Source organism: Ptychodera flava, chromosome 12 (genome assembly GCF_041260155.1).
Source record: "Ptychodera flava strain L36383 chromosome 12, AS_Pfla_20210202, whole genome shotgun sequence".
NCBI classification, from domain to species: domain Eukaryota; kingdom Metazoa; phylum Hemichordata; class Enteropneusta; family Ptychoderidae; genus Ptychodera; species Ptychodera flava.
This window is the reverse complement of record NC_091939.1, coordinates 10,146,709-10,166,173: the sequence shown is the minus strand read 5'-3', so window position 1 is coordinate 10,166,173 and position 19,465 is coordinate 10,146,709. Positions and strand designations below refer to the sequence as shown.

Here is a 19,465-nt window from a genome sequence, read left to right as displayed (position 1 = left end):
ACGAGCTCTGATTGGATGATAAACAGTCTGTTTTGTTCCTCGCGCAAAATGTTATCCAATTACACGACGAGTAACACACGGACCAGATTTACAAAGTAAGCAGGTCAAAGTACAGTGGCAGACGACAGAGTTGTCACGATTTTTAATAATATTGTACGTGTCCAATATGAATTTAACGCATTTTGTGGTCATGTGAGAAAAAGAATCTCACACACCAAGGACCTGGGATCAGATTTCTCACACTCGTTGGGGATATTTTGTCTCACTCTCGGCGAGACAAAATATCCCCAACTCGTGTGAGAAATCTGATCCCAGGTCCTTTGGGGTGTGAGATTCTATTATTCTCAAACTCGTACACAAATTTGATTGCCTACTTCTGAATTTGAATTCTTTTGTATCTTGTCAAGAAAATATTCGTTTAAAAGAACTTTTTGTTTATGAAAATCGAAATTATTTTTTCCTAATACACTTTACGTCAAAGTGTGACGTTTATTTTGGTGTAGGCCAACTGCAGTCTCTACAATACGCAAAGGGTACATCATACATGCAAAAAAGGAGCCGGGTAATCGAATGAAAATAGTAAGCCTGTACAATTCCACCGTATCAAAGTCTGATATTGAAAAATGAATTAACACTTAGTGGCGACAGCCAATACAAATCTATTCGTTAAGAACAGATAGTCAGGGTGAAATATTTTCAATCGAAAACGTTAACTGACAAATGTATTGAAGTATGGGTAGTTTGGGATGTATATTAATCATAACACGCCGGAAAACTATTTTAGGCAAATGGTCCGCTGATGCTGATATGTTGTCGGAATAAATAATTCGTGCAGTTTGCTGTAACCTGTCATCTAAATTTACCTTTACAAAATTCAACTGACTAGTTGCTGGTACGAGTAGGCGAAACATACGTGTAATCGAAGTTTCCAGTACCACATACTGATATCTAAGGTATTTGTCCCCTAGGGCTGCTGATCGCTAACAGGTGGTTATACAATAATATATACGAAGCACATGATTCTTAGTAAACTAATAACGGCGTAGAATCCTGAGTATCTTCCTGATAATGATTAAAAAACGTGCCCTCTCTTCGCACTAGTTACGGAAAATCAATAATTGACCGAAGGCCATTGACAACGATTCACTCCCAAGCAGACTGGATTTTACAGAAATCAAAAATGAATGAAACTATTATAGACGTTTTGGGGTAATGCCTCAAAACGTTTTAACAGTCGTGGTCAAATAGAGGGACTTTCTGACGAAACAACAAAAATGGAAGAATCAGAAGTAAGTAGAACGCAAAGCGCGTATCATTTTACATTTTTGACTCGGCAGTCAATAGTGCTGGGCTATGTCATGCTATAGACAGCACAGCCCCGTATTCCATTCCATATTGTCTTCCCCAAGGCCAGTAAAACTAAAACGCTTTCATTTGTTATCTATTCATATTATTCGAGAGAACCAGATATGAATAAGGAATGAGTAGCGATATTTTTAAAGGTACCAGCAAAGCAAATATTGCAATATGACGGCAACTCTCATAGTATTCAGAGATTAGGATGGCTCGTTCGTTGTGCTTGGACACAGCGTTGTACCGGTATCTATGGGACTATACCTCGCTACTACCGTTACTACACATATTTCGTGTTGAAACTTTAAATCTTTCCTTCAAAAGTTGATCCCAAGGTTTCAAAAGACTAAACGCCTTCGAAGGTCGTGAATAAACGATGTAACAATTCTGAGATACTCACCGAATCTTAAAAGCAAGCTGTTTGTCGTTACTACCCAAAACTGACCGTAATCACGGACTTTGAAATACGTCTGATAACATTGTGGTTGTTGACACATCGCCTGTTGTTACTTATTCACAAATTCGTCTTTGCAATTGTCATTAACCTGCCATGCTTAATAGATGAATTACTCTGTATGTGAGCACCTCATACAAGTGGTGTGAACATTTAAATAGTCATATTTCTACCCACCTACTTAACTACCAACCTACCTCTTTACCTTCCTACCTACCTACCTATACCTACCTACCTGCTTGCCGACCTGCCTGCCTACCTCGACCCATCCACCCACCCACCCGCATACATACATACATACATACATACATACATACATACATACATACATACATACATACATACATACATACATACATACATACATTATTATGGATGTGTTATTATGTTTTCAGGGTTCATCGATCACAGAGACAAGTCAAAGTACTTTGCCGACATCTGCCATCATACTGATTTGCATTGGTGCATACTTAGTCCTGGTTTGCATAGTGCTTCTAATTAGGGAATGCCTGAAGGTACGTCCAACTGACAATCATGTTCCAAGGTCCATGGTCGACCTGGTAAAGCTACACAGGTTAAATGTTTGAGGGAAAGGCTGCAAGATGGGAGTGAAACAATTTCTCAAACTTAACAAAAAAAACCTCCCGGGATATTAGGGAGTGGGTCAAAAAATTGCATTCATAAGTGCTGGGGATTGAAATGTTAATTCTTTTTACATTCCCTCAATACCCTCAAAACATTTCAAATCCCACCTACATATGATTAAATATTTTCAGATCCCTCCACTATCATATGACCAACAATATGAAACTACCATTTGAGATCCTTATTTTCAGTACTTTTGCTCTTTGTTTCAACTCCAATACATTGTTTTAGCTGTCCCCGATGCTGTACACTGCTGTGAGGATTTTCATGATGTACCACAGTCGTGTGGCAGGGTCTGATATGGTACCGATCTCGATTATTATTGTACCTGAGTTAGGTCACTATACATGCACGGAACTTCAATATATGACAGTTGTCAGGAAATTTTGCCTTTTTTCCTGTACCTGTACGTATATGCACTGCTGACAAATATCTTATAGTTCAATAACGTATACACTGAATATAGCATATACATGTACAGGCTTTGTTGGCAAGGTGGATATTGTGTGTTTCAACATTCTGTAGGCAGACAGCAAGAAAGTGAACTTGATACATTGAATAGAAATATTGAATCAACAGTTGCAACTGTTGCCCCCTGTTATAAGGCGTACCGCTTGTTTTTCTTATAAAATTCAATGTCATTCATGCTATATTTTTTTACAAAAACAGAAGAGTCACTAACTTCTATTGAGGATGCCAGAATTTGTGTTGTTATTATTGACATTAGGGACGATTCAGAATTACTTCCAGGGGGAGGGTGGAGGATTTTCTATTTTCTCGGTGATTTTTTTCCATGGCCCCCCTAGTAAATAATAGAAAAAATCTATGCCCCCCCCCCCTCATCTTTCCTGGGTTTTTTTCCATGGCCCCCCCTAATATATACATGCATTCTTATACGTACATTATAGACATATCTAGTCTAACAAGTTGCAGGAACTGTAGGGCCTAGTGGACATTAATCGATGATATAACAAATCATTTCAGGGTTATGTGACTATAAAAAGAATGATTTGCAGGGACTGCAAGTGGCACACTTTTGGAAAGGGTAGCAATAAACATATCTGGTTGTAAATTTCTAAAGAAAAGTTAATTACTAAATATGAATACTTTCTTCGTTATGTCTCACTGATACATATGATGCACACAAAGACAAGCAAAGATGTCAGTTAGAAATGGTGAACAGAAAATCAGGGAGCAGATAATTGGCAAAGTGATATATATCTTGAAGTTTAATGGTACATCATTTGCAGATATCCAGATATTTCTGGAAAGTGAGATGTACATGTACATGCACACGTTCAGCATACATTTTCATTTGATGATGCTGAATATTTGCAGACTCACGGTACAAGTTTTAAACATTAGGAATTAAAATTGGTGAAAGCCAACTTGTTTTTAATTTTCTCTTTTTTTTCTAATTTGGTTATAAAACCAAGTAGCTGCCACTGAAAGCAAAAATGCTGAGGAATATTTTAGAACATTTCTTGGACAAAACACCTTATCCAAAACATGAATTCACATTTTATTCTGCTCATTCCATTCACAATCCAATGTTCATATTAAAATGCAGACAACCCTGTGCAAGTCAAAATTCACATTTTGTCAGCAGTATTTTTCAAAATTGACAGAGCATGCATATTTCAAATTTTTTTAACAAACTTTAATTTTAAAATAGTCATGATGCGCATGTTTTCAGATGACACGAAACAATAATGTTAATTTGTTTTTTTGCCTTTTCTGCCAGCCGCCACTGTGAAATCTTTGATTATACATATCAGAATGAATGGGACACATAAGTATTAGCATCAATACACAATGTGTAAGCCTATCCACATTTCTCCTAGCCTCATACACACTGAGATCACTTCTTGGACTACAGCAAATTTCTTGTGTACACAATATTTCAACAATCCGACACCATAGCATTGGCGCAGTGCCACATGATCTTCTGGATGCGCATACAGGATTATTGGAAAATCAACCCTTTTGTAAATTTTTCACCATATTTTTTTGACAGTAACCATCCATGGCCAGAAGTCGGGAGTTTTTCATTTTAGACATTTTTACATTTTAGTAGTGCATGTTTGACATGTTAGGTCGGAACTAACGTGACCAAAAAAGCCAAACTTGCAAACCTATCGTGTATTGTGCAGACCTAACGTGTAAGAACCTATCGTGTCTAAAATGTCTAACGTGTATGTCATTTTCGGTTCTCAACATGGGTCAAAATCTATCATGCCAATCGTGCAAACCTATCGTGTAACGTGCCGACCTAACGTTTACGGACCTAACGTGTCTAAAATGTCTAACGTGTATATCATGACTGTACCAGTCAACTTATCTGGAGCCCCTAAAATGACATACACGTTAGACATTTTAGACACGTTAGATCCGTACACGTTAGGTATGCACGATACAGGATAGGTTTGCGTGATTGCCATGATAGCTCTTGACTCATTTTGAGACCCTCATTGGACATACACGTTTGACATTTTAGACACGTTAGGTCCGTACACGTAAGGTCTGCACAATACAAGATAGGTTTGCACGATTGGCATGATAGAGTTTGACCCATGTTGAGAACCTAAAATGACATGCACGTTAGACATTTTAGACTCAATGTCTAACGTGTGAGTCAAAATCTAACATGCCAATCGTACGAACCTATCATGTATCGTGGAAACCTAACGTGTACTAACCTAACGTGTCTAAAATGTCTAATGTGTATGTCATTTTAACTTCTCCACATGAGTCAAAATCTATTATGCCAATCGTGCAAACCTATCGTGTATCGTGCAAACCTAACCTAACGTGGTCAGCACGTTACACGATAAGTTTGCACGATTGGCATGATAGCTTTTGACTCGTGGGCAACCTAAAATGACATACACGTTAGACATTTTAGACACGTTAGCTCCGTAAATCTTAGGTCGGCACCTTATACGATATGTCTCAAGATTCATGTGATGGCCTACAAACACGGTAAGGTCTAACTCTATCATGCCAATCGTGCAAACCTATCTTGTATCGTGCAGACCTAACGTGTACGGACCTAACGTGTCTAAAATGTCTAACGTGCATGTCATTTTAGGTTCTCAACATGGGTCAAAATCTATCATGCCAATCGTGCAAACCTATCGTGTAACGTGCCGACCTAACGTGTACGGACCTAATGTGTCTAAAATGTCTAACGTGCATGTCATTTTAGGTTCTCAACATGGGTCAAAATCTATCATGCCAATCGTGCAAACCTATCCTGTATCGTGGAAACCTAACGTGTACGGACCTAACGTGTCTAAAATGTCTAATGTGTATATCATTTTTGGTTCTCCACATGAGTCAAATCTATTATGCCAATCGTGCAAACCTATCGTGTATCGTGCAGACCTAACGTGTACGGACCTAACGTGTCTAAAATGTCTAACGTGCATGTCATTTTAGGTTCTCAACATGGGTCAAAATCTATTATGCCAATCGTGCAAACCTATCGTGTATCGTGCAGACCTAACGTGTACGGACCTAACGTGTCTAAAATGTCTAACGTGCATGTCATTTTAGGTTCTCAACATGGGTCAAAATCTATCATGCCAATCGTGCAAACCTAACCTAACATGGTCAGCACGTTACACGATAAGTTTGCACGATTGGCATGATAGATTTTGACTCGTGGACAACCTAAAATGACATACACGTTAGACATTTTAGACACGTTAGCTCCGTAAATCTTAGGTCGGCACCTTATACGATACTCAAGATTAAGGTGATGGCCTACAAACACAGTAAGGTCTCAATCGTGCAAACCTATCTTGTAACGTGCCGACCTAACGTGTACGGACCTAACGTGTCTAAAATGTCTAACGTGCATGTCATTTTAGGTTCTCAACATGGGTCAAAACAGTCAAAATCTATCATGCCAATCGTGCAAACCTATCGTGTAACGTGCAGACCTAACGTGTACGGACCTAACGTGTCTAAAATGTCTAACGTGCATGTCATTTTAGGTTCTCAACATGGGTCAAAATCTATCATGCCAATCGTGCAAACCTATCGTGTAACGTGCCGACCTAAAGTGTACGGACCTAACGTGTCTAAAATGTCTAACGTGCATGTCATTTTAGCTTATCAACATGGGTCAAAACAGTCAAAATCTATCATGCCAATCGTGCAAACCTATCGTGTAACGTGCAGTAACGTGTACGGACCTAACGTGTCTAAAATGTCTAACGTGCATGTCATTTTAGGTTCTCAACATGGGTCAAAATCTATCATGCCAATCGTGCAAACCTATCCTGTATCGTGCAGACCTAACGTGTACGGACCTAACGTGTCTAAAATGTCTAACGTGCATGTCATTTTAGGTTCTCAACATGGGTCAAAATCTATCATGCCAATCGTGCAAACCTATCTTGTATCGTGCAAACCTAACGTGTACGGACCTAACGTGTCTAAAATGTCTAACGTGTATGTCATTTTAGGTTCTCAACATGACTTGGAATTCTATCATGCAAATCATGCAACGTGTACGGACCTAACGTGTCTAAAATGTCTAACGTGCAGACTTTTACAGTGTTTAGTCATGCACGTTTGTCCTGCACGTTTGGGTTCTATAATGTACAATGGCATACAAATGCCCATGGCACGATAGCTTCAACAATGTGAAACGTGCATTTTTACCAACTACTGGCCATAGCTCTCAGCAATACATAATATTTTTATTTTCAACATTAAAAAACTATTCGCTGAAAAGCACCTTGAAGATGAGACGGCCATAAATTTATTTTCAAAAAGTTATAGTAGATGTAGCACTGTAAAAAGTTATGTAGAACATTTAAAAAATTTAGAAAGGGTAAAATTGATGAGAATGAAACATAGAAAAAAGGAGCAGAAAAGAAGAGTAGCAGTAGCAGTAGTTTACTCAAAGGATGAAGTGGGTGTATATTTGGGGTAAAAAACCTCAATTTTTGTATTAATGATAAAAATTTATTTAAGTCAAAATCTAGACAGTATTTTCTGAAATGTAATATTTCACTTAGAAGGAGAGTATTCATGTAGAAAAAACAACTATTTTATTTGGCATTATCCATCCTCATTTTAAAATTGTAGGAGTTTAAAGACTGACACTCTAATAATTGATTAAAATCATGATCAGCAAAATTAAAATGCCTCTTATTCAAAATGCCTCTTATTAAAAATGTAAGAGCTTTATTGCCAAACAAAACCAATTGATAGTTGTGTGTGTTTATAGCATTTAAAAAACATAATGTGAAATTTCAGAAAATTTGACCCAGCCGGAGTGGAGTTAAATTCTTTGAAAATTTTGAAATTGGGAGGCAAAAGAAGCCAAGAAATCGAGTAATTTGCATACATTTGCATAAATTAACACTTCTTTATCATGCAACTTTCAACTGCTTTACAAGCTACAAGGTAAACCCTACCTTAAAAAGACATTTGCTGTAATTTTTAGCATTTGTTTAATGTTCATCTCTGTGTATCAGCATTTGTTTGTTATTCTATCACTACATAGAACACCCAATGCTGTATTTAGCAACATACCAGTGTGAACATAAATGACCATTGTTATTGTTGATAAATGAATTCTAGTCTGGACTTGATCTAAGATCTCTTTTCAACAAAACAACCCTGACTGTTCACTGTATGGTTTGTATTGACATGCTAAATACTGGACATTTCATAACGCTTCAGGAGGAGAACAAGATACTGCTATAGATGCATAAAACAAACCACTGTGAATATTACCGAATTTGGCAGCTAAAGGAGTTAAACTAAACATGTTGAGTTTATCTGTCACCCAGGTAGCGTCTATGGTTCTCTTTTGTAGAGATCAGAAATTCTGGGCAAATATTGAATTGATGTTTTTTTTCCTTGGCCCCCCCTAAAAGATTGTGGTATTTTGTCTGCCCCCCCCCTAAATTTTCTTGGGAAAAATGGGTGGCCCCCCTGAAAATCCTCCACCCCCCCTGGAAGTAAATTCTGAATCGTCCCTTAGACTGCATTCACAAACACCTCTGAAGGGAGTGCGGGAGAATTGATTGGGGAGGGGGTGGGCTTGAAAATATCGAGGTTATATGGGGGCACTTGAAAGAATTCTGAGACTTAGAGGGGTGATTTCAAACAAAACTGTCTCTGATTGATATTGACATGAAATATGTGTTGGGTTGTCTATTTAAGCTATTATAATAACGTTTGGCTAATACTTGGGTGGTTTTGTTTTGTGTATCCACTGCAGTTTCTTGTTCTCCTCCCTGAAGCGTGACGAAAAGTCCAGCACAGCCATATGTGTACTGTCAGCATTGTTATTGTTCAACATTGAATCCAAGTCCGGACTAGAATTCATTTGTAATCAATAACAATGATTACGGTCTTTACACATAGCATACTGAAGGGAGTAGAACAAGAAACTGCAGTCGATATACAGAACAAAACATACATGATTGGGTAAAAAGTACACCTAATGTCCCTTTTATACAAATGTGTTTATTGTGTCCAGTTTTCCTGACAGGTGAGGGAAGTCATCCTGTTTTCAAATCTTCCTCATGTGATCGCAAGAGGGACGATAGCTGTAATGTTTACCTTCCTCTATGGTTCGGCTTTTAACTGTTTATCAAGCAACATATTACAGCCTTTAAAATATTTAACAACACTTATACATATACTTACATATTACAGATATAACAAGTTTTGTCAGGGAGAATATTTGGTAGTGTACCTGTAGACTACCATGAGAAGTGAAATAATACTTTTAGGAGAATTCCAATATCATATTTATTGTCTACATCTGAACTTTCAAACACCCTATTGAATCAAGTACATCTAACTCGGGCTGAGTTTAATTAAAACCATCAATCTCAATTCTACCGCCGTGCTCGTCTTCAATTACACAAATATTACGGTCCCGTGGTATATCTAGTGAGGACAGGACAACGTACGACTACTGTTCGCAACAGACAGTTTGGAGCAATTCCCCAGTAAAACCCATGAAGCTGGACAGAATTGCGACGCTGGTGGCGAATCTCTAGGTAAATGAAGCGACACGACTGAATGATCTTTAAAGATTTGGTAGAATTCAACATCGAGAAGAATTCTGAGGATTTAAGTCAGCGTACGCATTTGCCAGGATGGTAGAAATAGTGGTCGACCTTCCTGAAAATGACGACAATTGGCCAGCGTCAATAGAAACTGAACTCAACGAACTCTTGAAGCAATGTAGACAGATAGTACATTGACAAGATTTAGAATGTTCCAGAATGAAGGAAACGACAACGAGTCAGGACGATGCGTCAGTATGTTATAAAAACGAACATGTCAATGATCAATCGGCAAGGATTATCCATAGAGACCATTTTCATTCGAAATTTGGTGATTTCAGACGAAACGATGAAAACCGACCTGTTAAATCTAATTTGAGAATATATTATATTGCGGTAAGCCATATCAGCATTACTTCAAATAAAGCCATCAATCTCAATTTTATCGACTAAGTACTGGATAACGTATGAGTACTGTTCGCAACAGACAGTTTGAAGCTGTCTTCTAGTATAACCCACAATGAAGGTGGAGACAGGGGCGACACTGATGGCGAATCGCAGGGTAAATGAAGCGACACAACTGAATGATCTTTAAAGATTCACCAGAATTTAACATCGAGAAGAAACGGTACTATTGACTGAAAGACCTCCGAGTAGACTAGAAGAACCGTTTGCGGTCGGCATTGAGGAATAGATCTCCGACGCACATTTCGTCGCATTGAGGCAATGCAAGACCAAGATAGAAGAGAACAATCTGCAGCAATGGACACTCTAGGTAGATGTCAGTGAAAATACCATGCTACCTAAGGGAGCCGTCATTATTTACGGCCTGGGGGTCGGAGGACTCTGAGGGGGATCACTCAAAAACTTGAAAGCTACAAGGGGGTTGCTCAAAATGTGGAGAGATGAAAGCGGAGTTACTTAATTTTTGGAACAAAATAAATTGAAAAACTTCTCAGATTGCACCCATCAATTTCTCAAACTTTTCTATGCGAGAGGGGGGCACCCTCTCTCTTGCTCTCCCCCTTGGGGTGTTCCAACAGTGGACTGTCTTACTAATTAAGTAAAAATTGGAAACGCCTTTCAGATTCCACCAGACTGCACCATTGCACACGTTACTTTCTCAAAAGTTTCCACTCAAGAAAGGAGACACCCCCTCTTTCACTTCCCCTCAACCTCTCGCGTGTTCTACCCCTGTACTTCAAATTCTGCCCAGTCAGATATCCTAGTGAAGACCCTGTCATGATACCCATTCAAATTAAACAAAATCTATATGGTTCGATACTGATTATAGCGTTAGCTTTTATCTATATTTTGTTGTGACTTTCAATTTCATTTTGTTGGTTTCACCTTTTCCAACCGTCATGATATAACTGATGATAATCTAGCAGGGTACATCAGGATTTGAAAGATCTTTACTATTGCTGTATTTCTGTAAATTTTACCAATACATATATTAATATTTAACTTTTCTAAGTGAGGTCAGTCAAAATTTCTGTGTTAGAATTGGGGTTACTCAAATTCATCATGATTGGCAGGGGGTTACTCGAAATTTCAGAGTTTCCGATAACATTCTTCGACCTTCCCCAGACCGTAAATAATGACGTCGGCGGCCTCTATATACGCAGAATGTGAGAATGACTGCCCTAGAAAACGTATGAGAAAATTCGAAGCATATTTGAAACTTAAAAAAGTTTGCAGTGATGATAACCTTGAACTGTTCTGCCTGTTGATGACTAACGATGCCGAGCGATGTTTGTAACTCAACCTCAAACTGTATCACACAGTTTTCTTAAACGGTTTACTGATAAAGGCCCGAGATGGCGAACGTAAGAGCTACTGGACATTCGGCAACGGTAAAACGAGTCAGTGGAAAGTTATGCCAAGTGACTTTGAGACAAATGTTTACTATATGGCCGGAGTGACGCAGAATTGGCGTGTCTTTTTACACAGGGATTACGGCCGAAGCTAATGAAGTTCGTCGCAGGGCGAGATCCTGAGGATTTTAAGTCAGCGTACGCATTTGCCAAGACTTAAGAAACATTTTTGACCTTCCTGAAAATTGTCCAATATCAAGAAAAACTGAAGTCAAGGAACTCTTGAAGCAATGTAGAGAGATAATACACGGACAAGATAAAGAATGTTCGAGAATGAAGGATACGACAACGAGTCAGGACGTTGCATCAGTATGTTATAAAAATGAACATGTCGATGATTAATCGGCGAGGATTATTCATAGAGACCATTTTCATTCTAAATTTGGTGATTTCGGACGAAATACTGAAAATCGACCTGTAAATTCTAATTCGAGAATATGTTATATTATATTGTGGTAAGCCTGACCATATTGCCAGATGTGGTGATGTGTGTAAACAAAGAAATAATGGAAATGCACAGAAGAAAGAAAGGCCAGTATGGTATAATAAATGTTGCAAATGCCAGATTAGTCAAATGTGTGATGTCAAGATAAATAATGATTATATTCAGGTAGCTAATGTAAATAGTTAATGTAAATATATTTCGACATAAGAATACGTCAGGTTTACGTCAGATATTTTTGTTTGTTTGTTGATGGTACATTAATTGCCCAGGTTGCTGCATTTGAAAGTCAGGCGCGGCCTGGTACGATACGTAATTCTCAGGTGATGCCGCGTGATATAAAAGCACCGACACTGAATATAAAGTTTTGCAGAATCAACACAGCATGGAGAGACAACAATTCTTTGTATCATGGGATGATGTGATATTTATTATAGAAATAACGGACGACGCGCTGACGCGGAGTCTGTTATTTCAATTATATTATCAACGAACCCCGAAAAACCGTCAAAATTTACGAAAATTTCCCCTGCGAACGACAACGGGACCCCAGATTCTGTCAGTGAGTAGTGCGCGCTGCGAAAATTTTGCAAATCCGGAGATTTTTTTGTAAGAAAGCGTCTAAACTTGGCCCACAATAATGCTCCATTTTATTTTGTGGTTAATTATGATCTTTGTACAAATCACAATTTACGTTTTAGCCGTAAAGTTACCACGTTTACGATATTTTCATATTCACGGGCATGAAAACAAACCATTACTTTGTATTTGTGGGCAGTCACGTGGTTCAGCTCGACCAATTAAAACGCAATGGACAGGACATGGTAATATAATAGAATACAATGAGTATTGCGTTTAGAGTTAAAGTATATTTCTTAAGAAGGTAAACTCGACTTTTAATAAATGAGAAATGAAATTCATTCAGAGGAGAGACGATGATGAGAGAGTTTAAGTTGTAACTCGGTCTGAGTTCCCGTGCTGTAAATAAAGCCATCAATCTCAATTCTACCGCCGTGCTTGTCTTCAATTACACAAGTATAACACGTATATTGTCCCGTGGTACCTCCGATATCTGGTAAGGACTGGACAATATACGAATACAGACAAGTTGAAGCAATTTCCCAGTAAAATCTAGAAGGAAGGTGGAGACAGTTGCAACAATAGCAGTTTAATTCATTTTATATATTAAATTATCTACCGAACTGTCGAATCTGAAAATGTAGAAAAATAGGGAACGAAAATATTTTCAGACTCCACGCCTATACCCAGTGCAAACCCCTTCAAATAACCTCTCTGCTACCATAAGACATTTCATCCCCCTGAATTCTCCAGCCCTCTTTCTCCCTAGTATTTGTGAATGTAGTCTAATATCAACGCAAAGATAGTGTAAAACATCGTCACACTTTTATCTATAGACGTTCATACCACATGCTCCGTAGCAGTGACTTTGACTGTGTCAAACTTTCAAATCAAATTTTGAAGCAGAAAGATTCGTTCAAACTGGAAAATAGAATCTGAGTAATGCAGGCAAAGGCAACATCACAGTGATCTGTTCAAACCAGGCGATCACATCCCCCAGCGTTCCCCTCCCAGCTCCTCTTTAACATGTTTACAGGATGCAACACTATTCAGCTGTTCACAATATTTCCTCTACACCTCTATGTATTTGTAGGAAAACAGTTGTTGTCGGGAATGTACACCGTGCGGGAAAGAAGATGGCAACCTCCAATGTTGCGCATGTTGGATTTCCATGGCAGCCGCTTGTAACTGTTGCGGTTATCCGAATCTCTCTTCTTGCATGGATTCTCTCTGTGGACCACGTCAAGACGTAAGCAGACAATTCGTGCAACCCCCGTGGGTCCCTACCACTATTGACCCTGACATATCCTCATAAAACTACTTCATTTCATTTGAAGGTTAAAAACTTGTTAAATCGTCCCTTTCCTCCGTGTTAAACAAAACTATTCCTGATTTTGTTCGATTTTTTTCATCACAGTTTACCATTGTGTCCAAACTCTCCAAATTATTTTGCACACAAGACTCCTTCTCGACCTATCCTCATATACTAATCTGAGCAAATAATCCATTTATCCGGAGATGAGTCTAATCTGCCTCACCCTCCGAGGTCACAGATTGCTGATATTGATGAAAATGTGCAGCATGGACCATCTTTACCATCACATTTATTTTAAATTGACCAAGAATGTATCAATTTGCGGTCAGAGTGCCTTATAAGGCTTGAATTTTAACATCCGTCATGCAACAGAATTCCGTGTGAGCTTGAAGTTAGTTGTTTAGATCTATACACGGTTTCAGATGCTGTATGTGAACTTGGCGTTAACAATTTATAATTTTATTGATCTAAAACAGTTTTGCCGTGTGCTATTTAACACATCTTGCTGTGTTAAACGAGAACATATCGTAGAAAAAAAACACTTCTGCTCATTTTATACCTCCATGTTTAGGAAACACTATTAAATCAGGTGAACTACGAATACTTAGTAATCATAAGTTTCATTTGACCTATAATGGCGGACTCGATATTATCAATTTCCGCTTTGCCGCTGCACAAGTTCAATTTCTTTTCCTTTCTATATTTCACGCGTTAATATCATGCAGTAAATAACTTTGATATCATTCTCCCCACAGAGGTGTAGCTGCAGAAATTGTTTGAACTGCGATACGTGCGAGAATCGATGCCGAGACGACTTCGCGGATTGTGATGTAGGTGGCATTCTTTATTTGTCTTTGCATCAACGAAAATCGTTCTAGTAATAATATTTGTTGCCTCAGGAACTCAAAATTCATCCTCGAATAACATCCTTTCGAAAGAATAAGTCGCAATCTTGTTTGACATTATTTACCTATGTTTATATGACTTGTTTGTTCTACTAACTGCTGTAAACCTGTCATAGCATTTTGGATCCGGTGCTCATCGACATTCTCATTTCTTCGATGTTGGTTATCATTCTTAGTATCTGAGAAGTAATTTCATCTTCATTTAATTGCAAGTCCTGCTTAAATCAAAAGGTGTGCCTTATCTACAGAATTTTCGTAACATTTTATTGAATGGAAAAACTTTTTGTGTCTTGTTGAATGAATCAAAAGCGAACCCGAAAAATGACGATCACATCTTTGGCATGAATTGAACGGTAATGCTAGAAAAAAACTCTTTGTTTCGTATGAAATCTGGGTACTCTGATAACGTGAATCGGTGTCTTATGAAATCCCCAACTCTGTAAACGATGCACCGCCATATGTCTGTGTGTCGCTTGACCACCTCGGCCTGAACACAACAGCAGTCTCAGTGTGTAAGTGACCCCTCTATTAAAATTTCATTTCATTTTTTGTTGTTCACAGTGCGGTGTTTGTGTTTGCACTCTGAAGTCATGACCTGCAGAAGCTAGCTTACCGCGACATGCCAAGTTAACGGGGAAAGATTGAGATCGCTTTACTGTGGACATCGCCAGTATATGTGTATACTGTCCTGTCGGACGTTTCCTCTCCTGTGCCTGTATATAAACATTTCCGTCCAAAGTTGGCCGCAAGGTCGTTCTATACCTGACAAATATATCAGTGGAAACGCAGCGATGTATACATAGGGAAGAACAATCTTTCTACATTTTAATGAATTTCACGTTACTTATTCTTCTCTTATTACCAATTCCATATCAAATTGTGATTTTGTGCTGATTTTGACATCCCTTCGTCCTTTCTGGAGCATATCACGATATTTCTCTTCAATGCCATTCCCTTTATAGGAGAATATTGACTCTGCCACGCTAGACTAAATCTACGGATTTTCTGCCGCATTTGGTAGCGGTGAAATACCGACACAAGCCAAAACCAGGGCGATTGGCCAATAACGGCAAACACATCTTGTCGAAGTGAATGTTGCGGGCAGTGCTAATTGCTTACCACTCCTTTCATGAAAACTCGGTGATGCGTGTGCGGGTTGCAGCAATATCTAGCAAACTGTAGAAGGCCAATAACCGTAACTTTGGATGATTTTTCAGCTATATTTGTTTGTATTTCAATCGCAAGTTTTGTGCTACTCCCCAGAGCATTTTAACACCCACTATTCAGCTTCCTAACACAGCGTAGAATGCGCCATTATTGTTCGCATTTGAATTAGAGCAGGGGGCAATAATTCCCTTGACATGTCCACAATACTACAAAACAGTTTTACACAGTTAAAAGCTGGGTTAACAACTGAATGCTCTGTAGCTCAACGTACTTTGGATGAGGCAGTGCAAGAAACTGCAGTTGACATTAAAAACAAAAATAGCGAAAAAAGTCATCAAATGACTGCTTCTTGCCCTTAAGGTAGAACGCACCTCGGGGACAGACATTCGGACTCTCAAACTTTTACAATTCTCTTCTGATATACCGCATGTGGGGGTTCATTTTAAAGCTCTTGGTGAAAGAAAACTTTTCACCGGCTTAGTTTTTTGAAATTAGAAAATTTTTATTTTTCGCCATAGAGTTAACACAGGGATGGCGGCCATTTTGAATTTCTAATATCGGTAAATCTTGGGTTATTTGTTTCTCTAGTACCAAAATTTGCACGGTGACCCCCTATTTTTATTCTTGATTTTGAAAGAGAATGATTGAAAGATTCCTTGAGGAAAGTTAGAGCAAAAGTTTAAGTCTTTCACTTTCGAGGTGCATATTAAGCACTGTAATCACATGGGTTGCCAAGACATTAGTTTTGATTTATGGCTTGTTTCTGTCTTCTAAATTGTTGTCATTATAAAATGCTGTATTTTCTTTAAAATGGGCCCAAGCCTATTGGCTTGGCCCCTATTAGTTTCAATAGGGGTTTCTTTCTCTTTCTTTCACTAGGGGTTTTCTTTCTTCTTTCTTCTTCTTCTGTCAATTCTTTGCCAGCCTAGATCTAGAAAACCGCTGCATGTACACTTCCCAAACTTGGCATAGTGATCAGGGCTAATCACTAGAGTTGGTGCACCTAACCCTCGAATTTTTAATTAGTCACGTGACCTGGTGGCAATGTTGGATTTTATGAAAACATAAAATTGGCTTCGCCTGGTGATCAAGTGGTCTGGTCAACTTGAAATTTGGTGTGTAACAAGTATGTTCTCTGTTCTTTAAAATTTGCCAATAAAATCGTTAGCAGTCACGTGAATTTGGCCTCTCATATTGGATTTTCTTAAAAAAAATCAAACTTAATCTATAACAATCTTGAACTTCAGAACCAACAGACCATTTGAATTGAAATTTTAGTAACGTGGTTTGGCAGCCATATTGGATTTTTTTGTAAAATCCAATTTAATCTATAAAAATCTTAAACTCCACAACCAACACATCATTTGAATTGAAATTTTACTGATGTTATCACTAGCGTGAGTACTATAAAGTTTGCAAAACGGATATCGATTGGTCAGGTGGTTTGGTGGCCATATTGGTTTTTGCGAAAAACCTATAATTACTGGTAAATAATATTCAAAAATGTTCTTCATCAAAACCATTCCACTATTTGACCTGCATTTTACTAATATCATCATTAGCGTGTGTACGTTCGTGTTTTCGTAAGGTGTTAGGATCAGTCATGTGGTTTGGCGGCCATATTGCATTTTGCCAAAAACCTGTGATAATCAGGGAATGTTTTGAAGTCTTCTTATCCATAACCAATGCACCATTTGAACTGATATTTTACTCATATCACCATTTATCTGTGTACTTTAATGTACCTCAATCGCTACTTAACCGCTTGGGCCTCAGTAACGCTGCTTGCAGCTTTAATTTCTTCCTTGTTTTTGTTCATTTTGACCATCGACCAAAAAAAGATGCCTATGCCTTGCCATGACTGCCAGCGTTCAATGAGAGTTTGACATTGGTGTTTGCAATTTCTCGCCTGGGTTGGCCTGACGTATTTCATGCTCTCAAGCAGATGTACACAAACAAAAAAGCCACGTAGCACATGCGTTCATGTAATTACCGGAAAACGAATAAAAATAAAGCACCAAACAAAGGAAAATACCCGTAAAAATAAACTTTAAATCATGCGATATTCTTCCAACATATGTTTGCAGATCGATACCCGTTCATATGTATACAGGCGTCAGACTTAAAATAACATGTTGAAGGGCGTCGAGCAATATGTTTCAGCATGCGCCACATTTCAGTGTCATAACATCACGTGATTTGTAACTCCTTTTCTTGGTATACAATAAACATGATTCATTATACACCATGCGACATGGTATGATATGCTATGTTGTAAAGTTAAACAGTGGTATGGCATTTATCCGATGCATCAATTTTAACTTGCTGGCTGTACATGCAAATGCGCGAAATCCGAATACTGTACACCGTGTGTGGTCCCCGAAATGCGTCATAGCAATGACTCCATATGTTATGTTTACAATAAAGCGGGCACTCCTTTCAGTGTAGGGATTGTCAAATAAGCAATATTATTTAGAGTATTTTGGTACCAAAAATAGCTTTCTGGTTTTCACCACAAATATTCTCATGTAGAAAACACTGGTAAAGATCATTTCTGCGGAAAAGTATGCATTCTTTAAATAACTATGTTATATCTTGGAACATGAAAAATATTTTGACTCTTCCTTCCAAAGCCAAGGTTTAAAGAACCATTCGTCTGAATGATACTTTACACGCAACGCGTGCACCGTAGTAGTTTCAATATAGAGAAAGCTGTTCCCCCGATTCGATTAAAATAGGGGTGCATATACTTTTATAGGGCATGACATCTATAAACGACGATTTGGAATTGAGGTAGAATGCGACCGCGCAACATATTTTCGGACCCTCAAACTTTTACCATACTGGCTAATTATTTGGAGCATATGAAGTTTTCGTCGCCCTATTTTGTTATTCCCAGAGTCAACAAATAGGAAATGGCAGCCATCGAATTTCAAATCTAGATAAATTTGATGCAATTGTTTGTCTCATACCAAAATTGGGACGTTGTCCCTTTATCTGTGTTGGGTGTGAAAACGAATGGTTGAAAGTCCCTATAGACTAGTTTTAGCAGTAGCTTAAAACTTTCAGATGCGATGTGCGTACAAATCTGAACCCCGTAGAAGCCAGGTGTGCACGGCATTTGGGGGTATATATTTAGTCGAAATATAGCAGAAGCCGCCAGGTGGGTACTATATCATATGATATTAATATCCGTGTTCTGGCTTTTTCAGGTAGTTACCTCCATATGTTTAGAAACCGGAAAGGAGAGGGCAGATTTCGACATTGAGCGAGTGTGAGTTAATAAAATTGAACGAAAATTCAAGGCCCGGGACCGTGTATTGTAAGGAATACCGTGTTTTGTTAGGCATAAACGCATACAAAATTTCTAATCGGGCTGTTACAGAAACATAATATCAAGAATTACGTTATATTCAACATAATGTCCATGTTTTGATAACTTGAATTGTTCTGGTCTGAATTCCCATTGCCATTGAAATCACAATTATATACTATATCATTTGTATAGCAAGGGTACGATCACGATTTGATCAAGACCAAGATCAAAGCTAAGACAACCACGAACTTGAAACGTCTCTTATAACGTGTTCCGAAACACTTCTAGAGAAGATATGCTATTTCAGTATGATGCTGTGTAATCTAATATTGCGCCTGCGTCCACGGATACGAATCCTTATTTCGT

At 38.3% G+C, this 19,465-nt stretch overlaps 2 protein-coding genes across 2 annotated transcripts in view; both read left to right on the top strand.

The window, feature by feature from the left end:
* Nucleotides 1–1,124: 1,124 nt before the first annotated feature.
* On the top strand, nucleotides 1,125–18,033 carry LOC139144937 (uncharacterized). Its single transcript, XM_070715771.1, has 5 exons — nucleotides 1,125–1,289; nucleotides 2,203–2,322; nucleotides 13,490–13,645; nucleotides 14,467–14,541; nucleotides 15,178–18,033. Exons 1-5 carry the CDS (start codon nucleotides 1,275–1,277, stop codon nucleotides 15,208–15,210), a joined length of 399 nt encoding a protein of 132 aa, XP_070571872.1. The 5' UTR covers nucleotides 1,125–1,274; the 3' UTR covers nucleotides 15,211–18,033.
* A 1,139-nt stretch (nucleotides 18,034–19,172) lies between these two features.
* The window catches only part of LOC139144936 (carbonic anhydrase 2-like), a 13,309-nt gene continuing 13,016 nt past the window's right edge, over nucleotides 19,173–19,465 (top strand). The window contains exon 1 of the mRNA XM_070715770.1: nucleotides 19,173–19,465. This exon is cut by the window's right edge and continues 376 nt beyond it. The gene's annotated coding sequence lies outside the window, so the exon portion shown is untranslated.